Source organism: Aotus nancymaae, unplaced genomic scaffold, assembly GCF_030222135.1.
Source record: "Aotus nancymaae isolate 86718 unplaced genomic scaffold, 86718_ANA_hifiasm-v0.15.2.pri h1tg000039l, whole genome shotgun sequence".
Classification (NCBI taxonomy): domain Eukaryota; kingdom Metazoa; phylum Chordata; class Mammalia; order Primates; family Aotidae; genus Aotus; species Aotus nancymaae.
In genome coordinates, this window is record NW_026988453.1 from 9,488,925 (window position 1) to 9,511,304 (window position 22,380).

Below are 22,380 nucleotides of genomic sequence, written 5' to 3' on the forward strand. Positions count from 1 at the left end.
GGCCCATACATGTGTACAGTATCCCTTGATAAATAGTACTGCAAATTATTCCTACTTTTGTTTCTCTCCTTAAATAAATCTAACCCAAATTTAGAACTTTCTGTTGCTTAAGTTAATGCTAAGTTGGTAGTCAATAATTTGGATCACAATGTTTTCATTAGAAATGAGCATCTAGAGTTGGGCTCAGTGGCTGATGCCTATAATCCCAACACTTTGGGAGGCCAAGGCAGGTGGGTCACTTGAGATCAGGAGTTCAAGATCAGTCTGGCCAACATGGTGAAAACCCATCTCTCCTAAAAATATAAAAATTAGCTGGGTGTGGTGGTGGGCACCTGTAATCTCAGCTACTAGGGATGCTGAGGCAGGAGAATCTCCTGAACCCTGGAGGCAGAGGTTGCAGTGAGCTGAGATCATGCCACTGCACTCCAGCCTGTGTGACAGAGGGAGACTGTGTGAAAGAAAGAGCAAAAGAATGAAACAAAGGAAGGAAGGAAGGAAGGAGGGAGGGAGGGAAATGAGTATCTCAGTTTAGCACTTTACTGCTTCACTCATGGTGAAGGACAGACAGAAGAGAAGGAAGGAAGGAAGGAAGGAAGGAAGGAAGGAAGGAAGGAAATAAATGAGTATCTCAGTTTAGCATTTTACTGCTCCACTCAAGTTGTAGACATTTTAGGAACACATATGTTGACGTATGGTTTGTCTTCTTGATTGTATGGGACATGAGTTCATGGCTTAATAAATGAATTCAAAACTTCCTTAGATGTGTTCTTTGGAACTCAAGCATTTTCAGTAACTTTTTAAGGGCAAATGTCTCCAAAGTTGCTTTTATTGAATTCTACAATTTATAAACTTGTGGGGATTTAAGTCTGTAGTGCTCTAGTGATTTTTGTCTCTAGACAAAAATCTCTATATGTGGTTTCTAATCCTAGAGACAAACCAAATTACTTAGTGGCTAAAGTGATGGGCTTCAGAGTCAGCTTAGGCCTGATCTAACCAGAGAATGCAGAACTGTTGTTCTAGTCCCTGACACCTTCTTACTTGCTGTGTTAGTCTTACTTACTGTAGACAAGTGACAACTTCTCTGAGTTTAGTTTTCTAATCAATAGGAGGGGGATAATGGTAGTTCTTTTCTTACAATGAAATGATAGAGCTTAGATGAGATAATAACTATAAAGCATTCACCAAGTTCTTAGAACATAGTAGGTACCTAACAGATAATCCCATTTCTCTTTCTACATCCCCTCTTCCCTCCCTCTCCTTTTTGTCCTTATTTTCTCCACTGAGTTTTTAAAAAGGCAGAAACTAGTCTGGGTGGGGTGGCTCATACCTGTAATACCAGCACTTTGGGAGGCCACGTCAGGGTGAATCACGAGGTCAGGAGTTTAAGACCAGCCTGGCCAAGATGGTGAAACCCCGTTTCTACTAAAAATACAAAATTAGCCAGGAGTGGTGGCAGGCGCCTGAAATCACAGCTACATGTGAGGCTGAGGCAGGGAATTGGCTTGAAAACCCAGGAGGTAGAGGTTGCAGTGAGCCAAGATTATGCCACTGCACTCCAGCCTGGGTGACAGAGCAAGACGTCATCTCAAAAAAAAAAGAAAAAAAAGGAGAAAACTAGACAGGTGAGCCTTTATTTCTGGTTTGGCTTTGATTGCTGTGATTTGAGGACATGGACTATAGTTGTAGATGTTGCCCTGGCTGCATATCAACAATGACTTTTTTTCTTGATGTTTCTCCACAGGAAGGATCAGAATGTTCTCTCTCCAGTCAACTGCTGGAATCTCCTCTTAAACCAGGTGAAGCGGGAAAGCAGGGACCATACCACCCTGAGTGACATCTACCTGAATAATATTATTCCTCGATTTGTCCAAGTCAGCGAGGACTCAGGAAGACTCTTTAAAAAGGTACAGAGATATTCCTAGTCACAGAGGTCCTTGGGTGGAGCATTGATACAATTTTTAAAATCCTATTAGGTATTACATTGATTACCCAGGTGACAAAATTATCTGTACACCAAACCCCTGTGACATGCAGTTTACCCATGTGACAAACTTGCAGATATACCCCTTGAAGCTAAAATAAAAGTTGTAAAGAAAAAATAAAAGAATATCTTACTGGCCCACTTCATAGGCTTTCCACTAGTCATTCCCTACCACATACTTGTGGAGAAAAAATATTTGAATTGGCATTCTTTTCTTCCTTTCTGAGCTGAATTAATAGTAGCGTTGGGAATGGAATCATGCTCAAAGTACAAACCCAGGACTGGCACTGTAATTCATAATCTGCATCTATTAACAAAAACTGTGTTTTGGGAAGTTTTCTTAAAGTGATTTGTGAAGCTGTTGAGCTTAAGGGGCCTACAGTGTCATTTTATGTTTTCCTATTCTAGTTCATTTAGCAAACTCATATACGTTTATGCTTTTGGTTTAGTTTTGTTTCCAAGGTCTCATCTTGGCCAAGGTAGACAAAAAAGTTTGATATGATATGTCTTTGTCTTTGGGTCTCTGAATGCTTTCTGAAATTCAATTGTTATCTTACTTCCTTGGGTATAGGTTGAACAGTTTGACTAAGGAAAACTCAAAATAATCATGAAAATCTTAAGGAGCCAATTCACCTTACCTGTTAGTGGTGGAACTAGCCTTTTGGAAACCCAGGAAGCTGTTTTCTAAGCTGTCTCAGCTTGAGCTCAGTGAAATCATTTATTCACGAGGTTTAGTTACAAACAGCGGTGAAGACCCCAACCATTGTATGTGATATGCCACGTCTACCATTCAAGTTTTGACATTCCTGGAAGACTTTCCAGAAAGCAAATAATCTTCCTATAAGTTACAGGTAGAAAGAGATTATAGAGGGCTATTTAGAATTCATCAATTTCCAGGTGACAAAATCCATTATTAATATTTGAAAGTGTGAGAGAAAGGACTCTGATAAACAGGATTGTAGTCTATATAGTTAAAGCTCTTGATCGTTTTACAGTTCTCAGTTAGGAAGTTTTCCAGATTTCACTAGATCTGGAATTAATACCCGATTTTTTTCTGTAATTGCCAGCCTGATCAAATAACTGAGCTGGAATCTTCCATCTACCTAATTGCATCTGCGAAGGTGTTTTTCCTGTCTTAGAGACAGAATATTAAGAAAAATCACCTGACAAAGAAAAGAAGGCAGAGAAAGATAACTCCTCCCAGAGCTCACTGGCTATTTTTAGTAGCCTGGCTGTGCTGTGGTTGGGGCCACACCGCATTTCAGGCTGAGGGTACTTCTCACCATCTTCTTCATGGTTTCCAGCATCAGCTTCAGCTTGCTTGTTATTAATTTGAATTATTCTGCAATACTTGGTGATGTGTATGTGTGACTAAAATTAAAACCTATTTAGGTGAAATTTTGACAGCTTGTCTCTATGACCTTGACAGCCACTTAGACTATCTCAAGAAGGAAAGGGCTTGACTGATCGCTTCCTTCTCTGTTTTCTTTGTTCATCTGAGAAAAAAACTTTTATAAGATCTGTTCACCTAGTTAGACTTCACCCAGTCTCTCAGCTCCCTTTTCTCTCAACCTTAGAAGGTTAGAGAAAAACCAAGCTGAAAAAATTTAATAGCTTCTCCAGATCTTAGAGGTGCTTATACTGAAGGCAGCCAGATATCAAAGCCACGAGTGTTCCTGACTCCCTAAGTGCCATACGCATATTTCACCAAAAGCCTAAGTGCACGGCATGTGCACAAGGTGTGGGGCATATGACCTCCAGAAAAAAAATTCATCTGTGAATGATATTCCTAGCCATGGGCTCAGGGTTGACCTCCTTAAGCTGTGTATTACTATGCTAGATTGTGAGGAAAAACTTCTTATTTCTCACAGGACTGTTTATGTATTACATCTCACCGAAGAAAAGTATGCCTATCATAATTTAATAGCTATATGCATTTTTACAAACTGAATTCACACCTGTGTAACTAGCACCCAGACCAAGAAACAGAACATTTCTATACCCTAGAAGCTCCCACATATTCCCTTCTACTCATCTCCCCACCTTAAATCCCCAAGGATAATGACTTTCCTGACTTTTAACAGCAGAGATTAGCTTTGCTTGGTTTCAAACCTTATATAAATAGAATTGCACAGTATGTACTCTTTTGTGTCTGGTTTCTTTCACTCAATATTATGTTTGTGAGATTTATTCATACTGTTGTATATAGTTGCAGCATCATAGGACTTTCTCTTGTCTTTGTAACTTTGGATTGATTAAATTGTAGTTGATTGGAGACATGCATGGGGTTGTTGAATGGCAATGATTACTATCCCACAGGGTGAATAATCTCTTTTCTCCCTCCCTTGCGGGTTCCCATATAGGCAGAGAACTCTAAGGTAGAAGCTGGTTGGCACATCATAAAAATAGATTCAGCCAAGCACAGTGGCCAATGCCTGTAATCCCAACAACTCAGGAGGTCAAGGTGGGAAAATGGCTTGAAACCAGAAGTTCAAGAACAACCTGGGAAACATAACAAGACCTTGTCTCTAAAAAAATTTGAAAAGTTAGCTGAGCATGGTGGCCTGTGCTGGTAGCCACAGCTCCTTGGGAGACTGAGGTGGTAATATTGCATCAGTCCAGGAGTTTGAGGATGCAGTGAGCTGTGATCATGCCATTCCACTCCAGCCCGGGCAACAGAGCGAGACACTTATAGTTTGAGGATGCAGTGAGCTATGATCATGCCACTGCACTCCAGCCTGGGCAACAGAGTGAGACCCTGACACACACACACACACACACACACACACACACACACACACAAGATTCCTTCTGTTTTGGCTGGATAAAGAGCCCTCTGCTTTCTAGTAATGTGCAAAGAAACATTCTTCACACCCCACCCCTGTTTTGTTTAGTGTGTTGCACATGAAGAATTCGAATCCTACTGGTTAAGATATAGTATCAGATAAGAGACCTAAGGAATGTCCTTGGCCACTCTATAGTTTCATGAATCTTTCCTGGGATTTGCTTTGTGCTGTCAGAGGAAAGGTCTTTTCCAAGTGACCCTTTCTTTTGGGCCTAGTTCTGCTGTTAATGACTTGGACAATGACTTCATTCTATACCTTAAACTTTAAAAAAAAGAGTGAAAGAGTGTGGTCTATATGCTCTCCATGGTGCCTTCCAAATCAGGATACCACAGTTCTGTGATGATAAGGGGATCCCACACTGGGGGCTTCCTTCTGGTTGTGAGGTTACCTTTGTTAAATTGTGATAGGTAAACTGTAATCCCAGAGATAAGGACAAACAAAAGTGAATATGGGTGTGGAGAGGGCTAGCTTAAGCAAATGAAGACCACATTTCTTGAGGAATGAAGCATTCTTTCAGATGCTGATATTTACAGTGTCAGCAAACAAGAAATACCGAATTGGGATTCAAATATATAAAATGGATACATTTTACTAGTAAATTTGGCTCCGGTGGCAAAAGAAACCATTTCTCTGGGGACATAAGGTTAGAAAAGATACCTCAATTTTTGGTATGGCTGTAGACTCCTGTGCTTCAGGTGACTGAGTCTGTTTGTCTCTAGCAAAAGTCAACATTTTAGAAAATCTTTTTTTAATCTATAAAACTTAAGTAATTCACTGCAAAAGTTATGATAATAGAAGTCATTATATTTTGAACATGTATGTGCCAGGTATTGTGTTAAGCACTTTCTTTATATGTATTATCTCCTTTAATCCTTAGAATAATTTTATAAGGTAGTTACTATTGTTATCATCATTATTTTATGAAGGAAGAAACTATGGCTTAGAGAGATTAAGCAGGCCAGGCACAGTGGCTCAAGCTTGTAATCCCAGCTCTTTGGGAGGTTGAGGCGGGAGGATCACTTGAAGCCAGGAGTTCAAGACCAGCCTGGGCAGCATAGCAAGACTCCATCTCTACCCTCCCCCTCCCCCAAAAAATTATCCAGGCATGATGGTACACACCTGTAGGCCTGCCTACCCAGGAGGCTGAGGCAGGAAGGATTGCTTGAGCCCAGGAGTTTGAAGCTACAGTGATCTATAATCATGCCATTGTACTTTAGCCTGAGTAACAGACCAAGACCCTGTCTCTTAAAAAAAAAAAAAAAGAGAGAGAGGGCTAGGCACGGTAGCTCACACCTATAATCCCAGCACTTTGGGAGGCCAAGCTGGGCAGATCACCTGAGATCAGGAGTTCAAGACCAGCCTGGCCAACATGGTGAAATCCCTTCTCTACAAAAATACAAACATTAGCCATGCAAGATGGCGGGTGCCTGTAATCCCAGCTACTTGAGAGGCTGTGGTGGGAGAATCACTTGAAACAGTGAGGCGGAGGTTGCAGTGAGCAGAGATTGTTCCGTTGCACTCCAGCCTGGGCGACAGAGTGAGACTTTGTCTCAAAAGTGAGAGAGAAGAGAGAGAGAGAAAGAGAGAGAAAGAAAGAGAGAGAGAGAGAGAGAGAGATTAAGAAAAATGAGATGAGGCTAGTGTTTAACTCCAGTCACCTGGCTCTAGAAGCCAACATTTTCATCTATACACTGTACTAGGATTCTCTAAGTTGTTGTACAGAGATGAGAAAATCCTGGACTTTCTCTTTTCCATTGAATTCAGATATTTCACTTAGTTATAGAATTAGCCTAATTTTTTCTTTTGCACATAAATCTTCAAAGGGTGTCGAGATGTTGAACATCAACATTGGATTGTTTTTCCTACCTGGGTTTAGGGCAAGCAGCTGGAAGTTGGGAATGAAATAGGGCAGCATGTTTACACTCCCCAGGGGCAGAATATCTCTGCCCTCTGTAGGAGGGAAACAAGGACTCATTAAATGTGAGAACTAGCCAAAAATCTGGCTCACAGCTAATTTAGCTAATTTGGGGATGTCAGGGTAGCTGTACAATTGGCCCCTCTATGCTATTGAACCCTCTTAAGGGAGGCTTTTTGCTAGCCCTCTGGTTTGTGGTAATTCTGCTGGGACATATTTTACATTTTGCATGAAGCCATGTTGGAGATTCCTTTAGCTAAATATAGCATCTGAAGAATGTAGCCTCCTGTCCACAGCTTAGAAACAGACTGACTTTGTCTAGGACTCCAGGGGAAATTGAGCCCGTTTGGTGCTCCTGACATCTCCTTTCATGTAATGAAAGCTCAGTCTGTCTAACCTCTGTTGGAACTAAGGTTTGGGCAAATATTATTGCTGCTACCTTCATTTGTTTAATGTGGTGGCTTCAAAAACCATGACCAAAACCTGCCAAGTTTGACTCCCATCTCCCTGTGGTCTCTGTGAGAGGCATGTTCTAAGGAAGCCCACCAAAAACAGAAATAATTTTTCCGCTTTGCTCAGTTTAAACTGAAATAAACTTGGGTGTGCTTTTTTCTGTAGGAGAGAAGATAATCCTGTTTTCTCTTTTTACTTAGCTGAAGCACACTAAAAGTACCCCTGACTTTGCTTTCTCAAATCCCTGTTTCTAGCTCTTCACAGCTGCTCACACTTAATCTTGGAAGCTGGTCAGTTCAGACAGTGCTAAGACTCAGTTGCATCCTTGTTTTTATAGCACTCCAGTGAACTGTACTCCTTTTTTGCCATTAGGATTCTTAAGTTACTATGGCAAAAACTTAGGTTAAATTGAAAAAGCCAAGTCAGATTCCCTGTAGACTGGTAGCTTTCAACTTTGCCTGGGCATGAAAGTTACTTGGGGAGTTTTAAAAAAATCTTTGTGACCTTGAATAAACAAAGGTTTCTTAGGATATAGAAAGAATGAACTATAAAATTTTAAAAAGGATAAATCAGACTTCATCACAAGTCTTGGACTTTTGTTCTTGGAAAGACTTTATTTAGAAAATGAAAGACAAGACGCAGACCATGAGAAAATATTTGTAATATATATCTGACAAGGGATTATGTCAGAATATAGAATAAAGAACTCTGAGAACTCAGTATGTAGTAAGAAAGTTGCCCAGGTGCCAAGGCAAGAGACTGTGAAGGCACAATCTGTCCCAGTATAATAAATAACAGATTACTTAGTTTTAACAATGATACCAAATATATTTAGAAACAATCATATATTCAATTATATAATCAATCTTATTAAATCATTATTCTTTATTATTAATCTTTAGTATTATAGCATAAAATCATTTTAGTCTTATAGTATAGAAACAACCAGGTGAAATAGAATTAGGACCCAAAGGGACATTGTGAGAAGTGATCAGGAGATGAGAGTGAGAGCCTTGCGGTAGCACCAGCACCTGGGAAGGCACCCGCTACTTAGCAGGCCATGAAGGGGAGTTTCCCTTTCACTGGGGGAGTTCAGAGAACACTCTGCTCTGCTCGGCTCTTGAGGAAGGCCTGACATTAGCCAGGCCTGCCTGCAGACATCCAGGGGCTTAAATGCCTCTCTGTGGTGCTGTGCTCCGATGGTCACCATCCTTGTCCACTTCCATGTTCCACTTTCCCACCTGGCTCTCCTTTTAAGTTCTTAGAAGTTGTGAGAAGTAACAGTAGGGGAATCCTAAAAGCCTTTGATCTTTCTGATAAGTGTGTAGAAAAATGCTAACATATGTGCCTCTCTCCCTTGTAGCGGCTACCTGAAAGGGGAGGGCCCCCTGTACTATAATAAGACAAACTACCCAAATTTTAAAAAATGTAAAAAAATTAATAAACATTTCACTAATAAAAATACATACATGGCCAATGAGCATGTGAAAATATGATCAATATCATCAATCATCTTGGAAGTGCAAGTTAATACTGTAAGATGATATACCATAGCCTCACCAGGATGGTTAAAATTAAAGCAGCTGGCAATGCTAAGTGTTAAGGAAGTTGGCCAGAACCCTCATATATTGCTGGTAAGAGTGTGAAAATGATACAACCACTTTGGAAAATAGTTTGGCAATTTCTTATGCGGTTACATATGTTCTTGTCTTATGACCCAGTAATTCCAGGTATTCATAGGCATTTACCCAAGAGAAATAAAAGCATACGTCTAAACAAAGACTTTCACCTGAATATTCATAAAGCTTTTGTGATGGGCTGAGTAATGCTCCCCTAAAAAAAAAAAACATGAGGTCCATATTCTAACCTCTGGAACCTGTGAATGTTACCTAATGCATGTAATAATGTCATAGTTTGCAAGTATGACTAATTTCTGGATCTTGTGATGGGGATATCATGCTTGATTAGCCAGGTGGGCCCTAAATGCAATCACAAATGTCCTCATAAGAAGGAGATTACAGATAAAAGAGAGGAAGGTCATGTGATAGAAGCAAAGGGAAGCAGAGTCATAGAGAGAGGATGCTATGCCGCTGGCTTTGAATACAGAGGAAGTGGCTGTGAGCCAATGAATACAGCTCTAGATGCTGTAAAAGGCAAGGAAACGGATTCTTTCCGAGAGCCTCCAGAGCAGAAGCAGTCCTGCTGACAGCCCAGTGAAATTGGTTTTGGAGTTCTGACCTCCAGAACCATAAGAGAACAAATGTATGTTGTTTAAAGCCACCACGTTTGCAGTAATTGGTTACAGCTTCCATAGGTACTTTATTCATAGTAGCCCAAACTGGAAACAACCCAAATGTCCGTCAACAGATGAATGGAAAAACATATTGTGGTGTATCCATATATTAATACTACTCAGCAATATGAAGAAGGGAAATGCTGATACAATGTAAATGAGCTCAAAAAACACTATGTTGATAAAAAGAAGCCAAGCACAATGAGTACATTCTGTATGATTCCATTTCTATAAAATTTTAGAAAAGACAGATCTGAACTATATGATAGAGAATAGATCATCGATTGCCTTGGGGCCAGGGTGGGAATGAAAGATTGACTGCTAAGGGACACAAGGGAATTTGTAGGGTTTTTATGGCCTATATTATATAACATTTTAAACGATGTTTTATAACGCTTTTATAATGTTATATAATCTTGATCATGGTGGTACATTAGACAGGATTTATCATGTTGAACACTGAAAATATGGTGTACATTTTATTTTATGTAAATGATGCCTTAGTAAAGTTGATCCAATTTAAAAATACCCATGCCAAGACCCTACCCCAGGACAATTGAGTCAGCGTTTCTGGAATAGGGCCTGGGTGATTGTTGCGTACAGCCAGGGCTGAGAATCACTGCTGCACTGTTTTCCATCTTGGGGAAACTGCAGAGCACAGAGAATATCTGAAGCCCTAAGATCCTGTCTATCTGTATGTGAGCCATGGTTGCCTCTGCAACAGACAGTGTTAAAGCATCTAGGCTAGTTTCTCTAGGCAACACATTGCGGTTTCTTACTTTATTCTTGGAGGGTGAGGAAGGGTGAAGTTAACTTCAGATAAATAAATCTGGTGACAAAGGGTGAATCTGGCTTCCTTCACACTGCAGTAAGTGGAGATTTCAAGAAGAGTGCTGAGGAAGGAATGTAAGAGGTTCAGTTAATACTTTTCTTCAAGGCCCTCAGATGTTAAACATGTCCTTTTGCCATCAGTGATCACAAAAGCATTGCCACAACAGTCAGATTTCTTTTCGCAGTAAGGAAATGAGTGTGGTAGTTAAAAAGAATAAAGATTTAAAACTAAAAGCAGTGCATGTTACCTATCTGGTATCCCTTTGAACTGGGATAGGATTTCCTATGGTGTGTTTTGAGTCCACCTGTTTGGCTTGTGTGAGGAGAGAGGATGATGATAATGTGAGAAGGCATGTTGGGTGGTATGATGGTCATAAATAAGAAGAGGAGAAGAAATGACCCACAAGGCTGGTATAGTTGAATGTTCCTGGTAGGTGCTGTTGACTAAGAATGGAGGAAAAGTGTGGTTTTCCAAAGGCTGTGTCCCTGTGCTCTGCCCCCTTGAGAAAGGGTTTAACTTTTGGGAGAAGGAGTAGATGGAGTGATTTAACTCTCCCTTCCTTCCCCATCCACCATATCCCTCCTGCTTCTCTGAACTCAGTATCTGTTATTGGACTGAATTTCCTCCACATTATGGCATGGTCACTAACAGTGTTGTACAGTGCTTTACAGACAGCTGTTCCAGTTGCCCAATTTATCATGTTGGTAGCAAAAATCTGTTCTAATTAATTGAGCTTTATTTTCTCATATCTGATGAAAAGATCCTCTTTGGAGAAAAGAATAGAATGTGAAGCTGAGCTTATTTGAGTAGGGGATGGAAGGCTGCCAGCTACTTCAAAGGTACCTCTGCTGATAAGGGGCGTCAGGTTTGCTGCCAAAGCCAACACTGAGTGGAGCTTTGCAGCTAGTGCTATTGGGGGTGTTTTAGCTTTGGTTTCTGTGACACTGGGTCAGCAGCATCTGTGTGCTCTCCCTTGAGGCTACTCTCTGGGTGGTCCAGGCTTTTTTTGGGACTTAGGAAGATGTAGCTCAAAGGGAATGTGTGCATCAAAGATGTCTGTAGTCTTTTGCTTAGGTTAGTTTGTGTGTTTGCCTTTTTGGTGTTTTAGTTCTTAGGTATCTGCCTTTTCTAAAGAGCTCAAGGTGCTATATTTAGAACATTCAAAGGTATAATAGTACTTTGATTTGTATAAATCAAAGGATTATTAAGGGAATCTGAAGAGGAATGGAATATGGAAAATGGAATATGGGAAAGAGATGCAGTAGACAGAAAATAAAAGTATCCATTTGCAACCTTATATTTGAATACTACCCTAAATTAGGTGATTATACTAATTTAATAAGTATTTTAGTGAATACTATATACATAGCATCATGCTGCTAGGTGCTTAGAAGAGCTTGAAAATCAAATTGAAGAGTAAGATTTACCTCCCAAGGGAGCTTGGGTTTTTTGGTTTATTTAGATCTCTCAAAACTTTCTGTGGGATATGATGACAAAATAATAATAGTAACCTTTCATAAAATTTATCTTATGAATACCATCTACTGTAGTAGGCCCTAGATGTGTATATTCTCTGAACCTTTCATCTATTTTACAAAGTTTTTTCCCTGAACTATTTATGAAAGTATAAAATACTTAGAGAAAGTATACATATTATAAAGTGTACAGCTCAATGAATTTTTACAAACTGAACACAACTCTGTAATCAGCACACAGATGAAGAAAGAATGTTACTAGTATCCCATCAACCCTCCTTCTCCCCACTTTACATCATTACTCTCTGAAGGGTAGTCACTATCCTAACTTCTAACACAATATAAGTATTTTCCCATTTAAAAATTTGTTTATATAAATGGAATCATAATTTTTTCAACAATTTAAGTATGTCACTCTTTCGTCTTCTGGCCTCCATTATTTTCGATGAGAAATCAGCTATGGTTCTTGGCTTCTTATTATTGCTTACTTGTATGTAATATATCATCTTTTTGTTTGTTTGTTTTAAAGAGATGGAGTTTCTGTTGCTGAGCCTGGGGTCCCATGTCATGATACAGCTCACTGTAGACTTGAACATCTGTGATCAAGCAGTCCTTCCATCTTGGCCTCCCAAAGTGTTGGGATTACAGGCGTGAGCCACCATGCCCATCTTTCTTTATTTGACTGCTTCTATTGTTTCTTTTTTATCTTTGGTTTTTAGTAGTTTGACTATCATAAAAGTGTAAGCATGGTTTTCATTGTATTCATTTGGCTTGGATAAATATAGTACTCAGACAATCCCTGATCTGTAGGATATCTAATTTGTAGAAATTGTAGGAAAAATATCAAATTTTTCCTCAATTTGAGAAAAAATTTTGGCAAATATTTTTTTCTGGCCCATCTCTCCTTCCTGTTTTGCTTTGATATCAACTACATGTATGTTAGAAAACTGCTTGATTCACTCCCACAGCTTGTTGATGTTATGTCCATTTTTTCAAACTTTTGTTGTCCGTATGCTTTAGTTTAGATGATTTCTAAAGTTTACCAATTTGGCTGGGCATGATGGCTCACACCTGTAATCCTAGCACTTTGGGAGGCCAAGGCGGGCAGATCACTTGAGGTCAGGAGTTTGAGACCAGCCTGGCTAACATGGTGAAACCCCGTATCTACTAAAAATACAAAAATTAGCTGGGCGTGGTAGTGCGAACCTTAATCCCAGCTACTCAGGAGGCTGAGGCAGGAGAATTGCTTGAACCTGGAAGGTGGAGTTTGCAGTGAGCTGAGATCGTGCCATTGCTCTCTAGCCTGGGCGACAGAGCGAGACTCCATCTGAAAAAAAAAATTACCAATTATTTCTTTTGTTCATCTAAGATACTATAAATGCCATCCAATGAATTTTTTTTATTTCAGATAATTGAGTTTGTTTTGGTTTTGGTTTTGGTTTTTTGAGATGGAGACTTGCTTTGTCACTTAGGCTGGAGTGCAGTGGTATGATCATAGCTCACTGTACCCTCAAACTCCTGGGCTCAAGTGAACCTCCCACCTCAGCTTCTCATGTGTCTGAGACTACAGGTGTGTACCATCATGCTTGGCCACTTCTTTTAGAGATGGGGTCTCACTGTGTTGTCTAGACTAGACTCGAACTCCGGGGCTCAAGTGATCCTCTCCCCTCAGCTTCTCAATTATCATCTGTATATTCTTAAAACATATTGGCAATTACTTAAAAATTCTTGTCCACTGTTTTTAACATTGATATTATCTGTGGGTCTGTTTATTGATTTTCCTGTGACCATGAGTCACATTTATTTTTTGTACATGCCTACTAATCTTTTATTGCATATTGGACATCATAGATAATATATCATAGAAACTCTAGGTGTACTTATCTTCCTCTGAGGAGTATGAAGTTTTGTTCTAGGAGGCCATTAAATTACTGGTTGATCACCTTGAACTTGTAACAAAGTTACAAAGTATAAGCCCGCCAATGGGCGCTTGGCTTTATACTTTGTTACAGTGGATATATTTTGGTTTTGCCCTTCATCTTGGAATATGCTATATACTTAAGGCATGGCCTTTCTGGGGTTTCCATGGGAAGCCCAAGATGTTTATCAAGCCCCTCTAACTTGGCAGGCTTTGAATGCCAAATTCTACCTTCCCTACAGTGGGCAGTGTTTAAGACAACCAAGTATCCTGTTTGCCTTGGCCTGAGGGGGTTCCTAGGACATGAGATTTTTAGTTTTATTTGTTCTACTGTTGATGGCATTTGGGTAGTTTTCAGTTTGAGGCTATTATAAATAATGCTGTTATGAACATTATGTTGGAAATTTATTCTTTCTAATGTATGTTTGAACCTGGTCACAAGCCAGACTTTAAGAATAGTGAATTCAAAACCTTCTTTTCTCTCTCTGTCTCTCTCCTTCTCTCCTCTGTTTGTCTCTCTCCCTCTCCCCCCTTCCTTCTCCCCTTCTCCCTTCCCTTTCCTCTCCTCTCTCCTTTTCCTCTTTCCTTCTTCCTCTCCTTGTTTGCTCCCTCCCTTCCTTCCCTGTATTTTTTTAATCTTTTAAAATGTATAGCACATGTATGTTATAGAAAATTAAAAAATACAGAAAGCAAAAATATGATTTAAAAAGCAGGTTTATTGTACATAATATTTTGTAATCTACTGTTTTACTCAAGATCTTCCCCTTTACATTTAAATAAACTTTCATCTCACCTAATACCCAGGCCATGTAAAGATTTCATTAATTGCCCCAAAAATCTCCTTGACAATTGATTTGTCCAAGCCAGTATCTAATGCACACTAGTTTTATGTCCCTTAAGTGTACTTAATCTAGTCTTGTTTTCTTTCCATGACACTGATTTATTGAAGAGACCAAGCCAGGTGTCCTGCAAAATCTCCCATCTTCTAGATTTGCCTAGTTATTTACTTGTGTTGTTAAGCTTCTACCTGTATCCCATATTTTCTGTAAATTGGAAGTTGGTTCTAAAGCTCCAAATGGATTCAACTGACTTAGAATGCATAATAAGTGATGTTAGTACTTCACTTAGCATCACAGCAGGAAATACATAACATCTAGTTAGTCCATCAGTAGTGATGCTAATATTGGCACCATCTAGAATAGAGTGATGATAGTGTGACCCTTCTATTTTCTAGTTACATTTTTTTTCCTCACATAAAAGAAACCTGATTGTAAGGCATTATTCATGGTGCCAGCCTACAAATATTGGGTGCTAGTTCAGTCATTCATTTGATAATTTTAATATCAGTTGATAATTTTAAACAAGTTACTTTTTGTCATCACTGTACCTTTCTTACTTGACTGTAAGATGCCTCTCTGAGGTCCGGCACAGTGACTCATGCCTGTAATCCCAGCACTTTGGGAGGCCGAGGTGGGTGGATCACCTGAGGTCAGGAGTTTGAGACCAGCCTGACCAACATGGTAAAACCCCGTCTCTACTAAAAATAAAAAAATTAGCCAGGTGTGGTAGGTGGCTGTAGTCCCAGCTACTCGGGAGGCTGAGGCAGCAGAATTGATAGAACCTGGGAGGTGGAGGTTGCAGTGAGCTGAGATTATGCCATTGCACTCTAGCCTGGGCAACAAGAGTGAAACTCCAACTCAAAAAAAAAAAAAAAAAAAAAGATGCCTCTCTGAGAAAAGGAGGGGATTATCAATATCATCAGGCATCATGCAAATAGTAATTTGTAAAAACATATTCGTCTCGGGAGAAAGTACACACACTAATAATGTGCAAGCTGACTAGGTATCTATTAGAATCACAGCAATAATTTTTTTTTAAAAGTGTAATTCTAAATGAGTGCTAACCATGCCGAGGGACTGTGCTAGGTGCTTTACATGTATTAACCTATTTAATCTCATCACAACAACACTTTGAGATGAGTACTGGTTTTATCATCCCCATTTGTAGATAAGAGCATGGGCAGGGGGTTTAAGCAGTTTACTCAAGATTATACAGCTGGTTGATGGGAGAAATGGGATTCAAGCTTAGGCAGTTGCCTTACCCTGAACTCTTCACATCATCATGCTCTGCTGTGTTGCATGTAGGAAGGCAGTCATATTGGTAAGCTAAAGAACCAGTGCTTGTGCAGGGAATTAATGGCTTACGCATTCTGCAGTCATATGTCGCTGTGCTTCCATCAGGTCAGAATTCCCATTGTGCTATTCTGATTTTGCTTCTTTCCCAGCTTGTCCCGAGAGAGTGGGCACCTTTGATTTTAGCCACTCTTCTTGCAGGACAGGCTTCTGTTGATTCTCCTACTTATCTTTCTTTTTTTTTTTTCATGCTGTTCTCATGGTAAATCTTTGTCTAGTTTTCCTTTGAATTTCTCCCTGCTTGTCTAAGTATGATTTTTATTTAAAGTGAGGACAAAATTTAAATTTTCCTTCTTTTTACACAGCATCTTCAGTTTTTTTATTTTTGTCTTATTTTCTTACAATATTGGACTTTCTCTAGTCTCTTAGTTTTTCTACGGGGTCCTACCTTTCTTTGCTTTTAAGCCCAGTCCTTGGGTTTTTTTTGTTTTTGTTTTGTTTTGTTTTGTTTTTTCCTTTTTCTCTGTTCTCTACAAATCACTGGGTCTACATCCAACTTTTCCTAGCATATACTCAACATGAAACTTCTAGTTATAGATTAATTTGAATTCTTTGCACTAATTATTTAAAAGACGATAGGAAGCTAGGAGCATCCCTCTTCATGGTCTCAAGAAATCCCAGAATCATCCTCTTGGTAAGCTAAGTAGTTATTACAGGCTGGGTACAGTGGCTCACACCTGTAATCCCAGCACTTTGGGAGACCGAGGTGGGCGGAATACCAGGTCAAGAGATAGAGACCATCCTGGACAACATGGTGAAACCCAGTCTTTACTAAAAATACAAAAATTAGATGGGCGTGGTGGTGCGCGCCTATAGTCCCAGCTACTTGGGAGGCTGAGGCAGGAGAATCTCTTGAACCAGGGAGGCGGAGTTTGCAGTGAGCTGAGATCACGCCATTGCACCCCAGCCTTGGTGACAGAGCAAGACTCTGTCTGAAAAAGAAAAAAAAAGTAGTTATTAAGGCTTAGAGACAGGACTGAGAAGTAGCATCTTCTATTTTTTATTTTATTTTTTTCTTTAATTTGGAAGCACACAAAAAACCTTTCAGCTTAGACTTTTTTCAATTCTTAAAGTAATACAGAGCTTCAGTTAGGGCTATGAAAGAAAAGAAAAAATTTAAAAAGTAATAACTTTTTTTTCAAGCTATTGTAGGGAAAACATAATAAAAAGAAAATAATAATTACTTGGAATCATGATTAACATTTTGATATATTTCCTTCCAATCTTTTTTGTACACATTTTTTTAAAAATGAGAGCTACATTAGTGTAATTTTTTCATTTAATATTTGGAGTAAGCATTTTTATCATGTCATTGCATTTTCTTTTAAATGTTGCTTATATGACCCTATAGCAGCAGTCTGTATTCTGTGTCCCATAGCTTTTTCTTTTCTTTCTTTCTGTTTTTTGAGACAGAGTCTCGCTTTGTTGTTCAGGCTGGAGTGCAGTGGCACTATCTTGGCTCACTGCAACCTCTGCCCTTCAGGTTCAAGTGATTCATTGTGCCTCAGCCTCCCAAGTAGCTGGGATTACAGGTGTGAGCCACCACGCCCAGCCAGCTGTTATCTTGACTCTCCCCTGGACCTGTACTGTCTTGTACATCCAGAAGCAATTAAAAAATCTCATTGTTGTCTTTTTGGAAGTCACTTGTTTTTAGGATGACTAGGTGGCTGGCCAATGCTTTCATTTGGAAATACCCTACTTCCATTTAATATAAGACAAGGAGAGAGGGCTTTTCCCCCTGCTGCTTTTCCTTTTTCTTCCTCTTCAGTCTTACTGTCTTTGAGCTTAGCTGAGAATATGGGCCTCAGCGTTATGCCTGAGCCTGGGCTTGGAGCCCTGTCTGGCTCAGCTGAGTATCAGTTTCCTCATCCTTACACTAATGAAATTACTCATACCCTCACTCTTCCTTCTCAGAATGTTAGAGGCATCAGTAAAAGCTGGGAACAAAGTGCTCTGCAAAGTTACGGTCAGATGGTGTCTGGTTGTATTCATGTAGAAGAGCGTGTGTCTTGTACCTTCACCCAGCTAAGGTGGTCTTTGCAACCTCTAAGCTAATCTTTTTTAGCAGTATGTTATCATATAGGCTAGAAAGAAAATACAGAAAGCAAACTGGGCAATCCAGTCTCCAACTTTAATCATCTCTTCTCCAAAGCCAAGGTAATCCAAGCCTTCTGCCCACATAAGCATTGCATCCCTTCCTGCCTTGCCTCTTCCCATGACCTTGTTTTCCTTTTGATCTTCATTTTGAGGGTGGAAAGTAGAAAAAAGCATTCTCTTGTTGCTGTTCTTAGAGTCAGTGGTCTTTCTGGACCTTTGAGTTGTCAGGCAAGGAAAACCACATAGTCAGGGACCAGAAAAAAAAAAAAAGTATTGCTTTACTCAAATTCAGGAGCACAAGTAACCACTACCAGTCCATTCAGTTCAATTTAATAATATTATTTGATTGTCTGTAATTGCTCAATATTCAAGTTGTCAGGAAAAAAGGGCTACAGAGCCAGCTTAAAACATGGTTCAAGGTCTTAGATTTCTTACATCTTAGCTGGAAAGACAGGCCATAGACTCCCGAAGCAGGTTACAATTTAGACAGCAGTGGAATGAGTGGTACGGACAATTTGTTGTCTGTAGGATCTTGGTAAAAGATTCATAAGAAGTGAGTCAGGAGAGCTTCATAGAGGGGAAATGATTGGGCTGATGTTCTTTTAATTACCTGCTGCCAGGATTTTCAATTAGCCATCCATTTCATATCTTACAGAAATATCTTTTGAAGATTTCCATATTATCTGATTACAAGTTCCTTTCCTGCCTCTTTGTCCCCATTAGAGATGTCACTCATGAGACCAGTCTGATAGCAGAGACTTCCTTTTGACCAGCAATAGGTGAAATATGTGGAAAGTGCCAGTAGCCTAAGTGTGGAAGGCTTTGAATGCCAGCCCAAGGAGCTCAAACTACAGGTCAAAGAGAGCCATTGACAATTTTAGGCAGGGCAATGAAATCTTGAAAACCATGATTTCCAGTGGCAGTAAACCACACCACTACTCAGTGTGGTTTAGCATGGAAGAAACTATGTAGGAGCTTGCTGATAGTAATTCAGAGGGATAGAAACTAGTTCTTAGATAATGGCAATGGGAACTAAAAGAATTAGATTTACCAAAAGACAGAGGGAAGACATTATAGACAGGATTGAGTGGCCTGACATGAGGTGAGAGGAGGTCATTCAACTTGGTCATTTGACAGTTCACTTAGTTATTCAACAGATATTTACAGTGTGCCTCCTATGTTCCAGTCACTGTGCTAGGCACTGGAATATAGCAGATAACAAAAGGTTCTTGCCTTCATGGAGCTTATATTCTAATAGCAGAAACAGATAATACATAAAAAAGTAAATGTATATCAGGTGATGATAAAATAAAACAAAGTAAAGAGGATGGGGGTTCAAGGGATCTTGCTCTTTTACATAGGGTGGTCAGAGACAGTCTCACTGATAAACTGGCATTTGAACTGATTCTTGGAGGAAATGAGGGATTTGCTGTTTAGCTCCTTGAGGAAGGTATTTCATTCTGAGATAATAGTGCATGTCTAAGGCCACCCAATCCTGTGTATGTCTTGGGAATGCACTTATCTGATAAGAGAAAGAGTAGGAGGCCTTGTGCAGAGTAGGCACGAAAAAGAGTGGTGGGAGATGTGGTCGGGGCAGGGAGCAGGTCTCATCAGGAAAAGCCTTGGAGGCTATTGGTGAATTGGAGAGGCATGATACAGTCTGACTCCTGTTTAAATAGGATTGTTCTGGCTTCTGTGTGAAGAGAGGACTTTAGGAGGAGCAAGGTGGAAGCAGCAAGGGAAGACCAATTAAGGGAGCTTCTGTAAATAATTAGAGCAGGAGATGATAGTGGATTGAAACAGGGTAGAGCTGTGGAGATGGTGAGAAGTGGTCAAATTCGGGGATATATTTTGAAGATGGAGTCAATAGTATTTGCTGCTTGATTGATATGGTGTGTGAAAAAAATAGCAGTCAACTACTGGGCCACTAAAAAGCATGATTTAGAGCAGCAACTTCTCATTCTATGTAGAAGAGGCCAATGGTACTCATCATCTTTCCATGCTAGTTGGCAATGGGGAGAAACTCACCCCCAACCTCCCTTCTCTAGACCCTCTCTGTTCTGCTCTATTATCCTCAGTGCAAATTCCACTGGCATTCTATCACCTGACCATTCTGGTATGTATATTCCCAACCCCTCCTAGAATATGTCATGATAGAGTGATCCCAAGTGAGACCAGAGGCTTATCCCTTCAGAATGCTTACCACTGCTCTGATCCCCAACTCTGGCTCTTAAGCTATTTCTTTTGTTTGTCCTCATATCTTAATCAGCTTTTTTTTTTCTTTTGTGCTGGAGTTTCACTCTGTTGCCCAGGCTGGAGTGCAGTAACACGATCTCAGCTCACTGCAACCTCCCTTCCGAGGTTCAAGCTACTCTCCTGCCTCAGCCTCCCAAGTAGCTGGGACTACAAGCGTCTGCCACCACGCCTGGCTAATTTTTTGTATTTTTAGTAGAGATGGGGTTTCACCATATTGGCCAAGCTGGTCTCAAACTCCTGACCTTGTGATCCACCCACCTTGGCCTCCCAAAGGGCTGAGATTACAGGCGTGAGCCACCATACCCGGCCCCTAATCAAGTTTTAAGTCCCCTATTATATGATACTTTTGTATCCTCCTGAAATCTTAAAGTATAAATTATATGATCTGTAATTGTTATACCATCCAGTCCTCAAAAAACTGTATTTTTTTTAAACAGTAAAATCAGCTCCACTAGCATTTATAGAGTAGTTACTAATGCAGCAATACTATTCTGAGAGGGAGGAACACATAGGTAGATATGAGAAGCCTTAGAGCTTACAGTGAGAAATAACGTGGCACAGTGGTGAGAATGTACATACAAATATAGTCTCTCTAAATACAGAGATATAAAAGTGCTATTTTTTAAACTGCCATTTACACATCACATTGTATTCTAATTGCTTAATAGGTAAAAATACTCAAATTTTTTTCCTAATATCCCAAAGTGGAAAGTGATGAACATATTTAATTCTCTCTCTTTTCATTTTAATTGATTTCTTAGACAATTCAGATACTGTGGGGGAACTTAGGGGAATAAGCTTGAAAACCAAAGTACTTAAGTAAAATTTATTGAGTGCTCACTATGTGCTAACTACTAGCATGGCAGATTCTGGGGATAAAACAGTGAGCAAAATCAGCAGTGATCTTGCACTGATGGAGTTTACAGTGCAATGGAACAAACTGGTAATAATCAGACCAGTCAATGATGATTTATAACAGGAATAAGTGCTGCACAGAAGAGCCAGGGTGCTGAGTGCACAGCACAGAGGGCACAACGTGGACCTGGCCTATGAGCAGGGAATGGAACGGGTGTCTAGGAGGGCTTTCATGATCAAGGACACACAGCTAGAGGAAAAATCTGAGGAGCACAGAGAGTACACCAGGCAGGGAGAGGTAGGGGCAAATTCCTTGTGACTAGAGGGTGCAGGACATTTCCAAGGAACTGAGAGGAAGTGGGAACCAAAGGGCAAGGGACAGCTTGATGGGAAATGAGGCAAAAGAAGCAGGGAGGGACCAGACCTTGCAGGACCTTGTGGGTTGTGTTAACGATAGATCTTCACCCTCAAGACAATAAGCAGCCACTAAGGAGTTCTGCCTGTGTTGCTAATTAAATTCTAAGACCACTTATGCAGAGCATCTGGCATAGTCCCAGATCCATAGCAGTAGGCAGCGAATGCTGATTCCCTCCCAAAGGCATCCTACAACATTTACTGCTTTATCCAAATAGTCTACCAATTAACAATCAAAATGAGTATCTCTTGTATTTTCACATCAGTATCGTTGTGAAATGAATTAGTATGTTTGAGTCTTAATGGAATGTCCATTTTCTCTCAATATACAAACACAATCAGCCTTTGATATCCAAAGTTTCTACCTCTGAAACCAAATGCAGATAAAAATGCAGAATTCAACGGATGTGAAACCTGTGGATAGAGGGCTAATGTTTTGTATATATAGGTTCCAAAGAGCCAACTGCAGGACTTGAGTCTGTGCAACTTTTGATATCTGTGGGGCTCTGAGAACCAATTCCCCATAGATACCAATGCACAACTATATATACACAAAGCAACTGTAGTTTTATTCCCTAAAATGAACATTCTGGAAATGAAATTAAGAAAAGAATTTCATTTATACAGCATCAAAAAGAGCAAAATAATACTAATAACTCCAAGAAATGAAGCACAAGGTATATTCTGAAAACAATAAGATTATTGGAAGAAATTTAAGAGAACCTAAACAAATGGAAGTACACCACATGTTCTTTAATACGGGAAGAACTTAGTATTATCAAGATGGCAACACTTAAAATTCATTGAAAACCTTAATATAATCAAGATGGCAATATTCCCTAAGTTGATCTAC

General features: G+C 39.8%; 1 protein-coding gene across 9 annotated transcripts in view; it reads left to right on the forward strand.

Annotated features, from left to right (window-relative positions):
* Nucleotides 1-22,380, forward strand: part of SRGAP2 (SLIT-ROBO Rho GTPase activating protein 2) — a 270,174-nt gene that overhangs the window by 140,129 nt on the left and 107,665 nt on the right. For all 9 annotated transcript variants that reach the window (XM_012459306.3, XM_064360301.1, XM_064360303.1 and 6 more), the window contains one exon: nt 1,742-1,904. In XM_012459306.3, the coding sequence (XP_012314729.2) occupies nt 1,742-1,904 (163 nt within the window). The remainder of the gene's footprint in view (nt 1-1,741; nt 1,905-22,380) is intronic.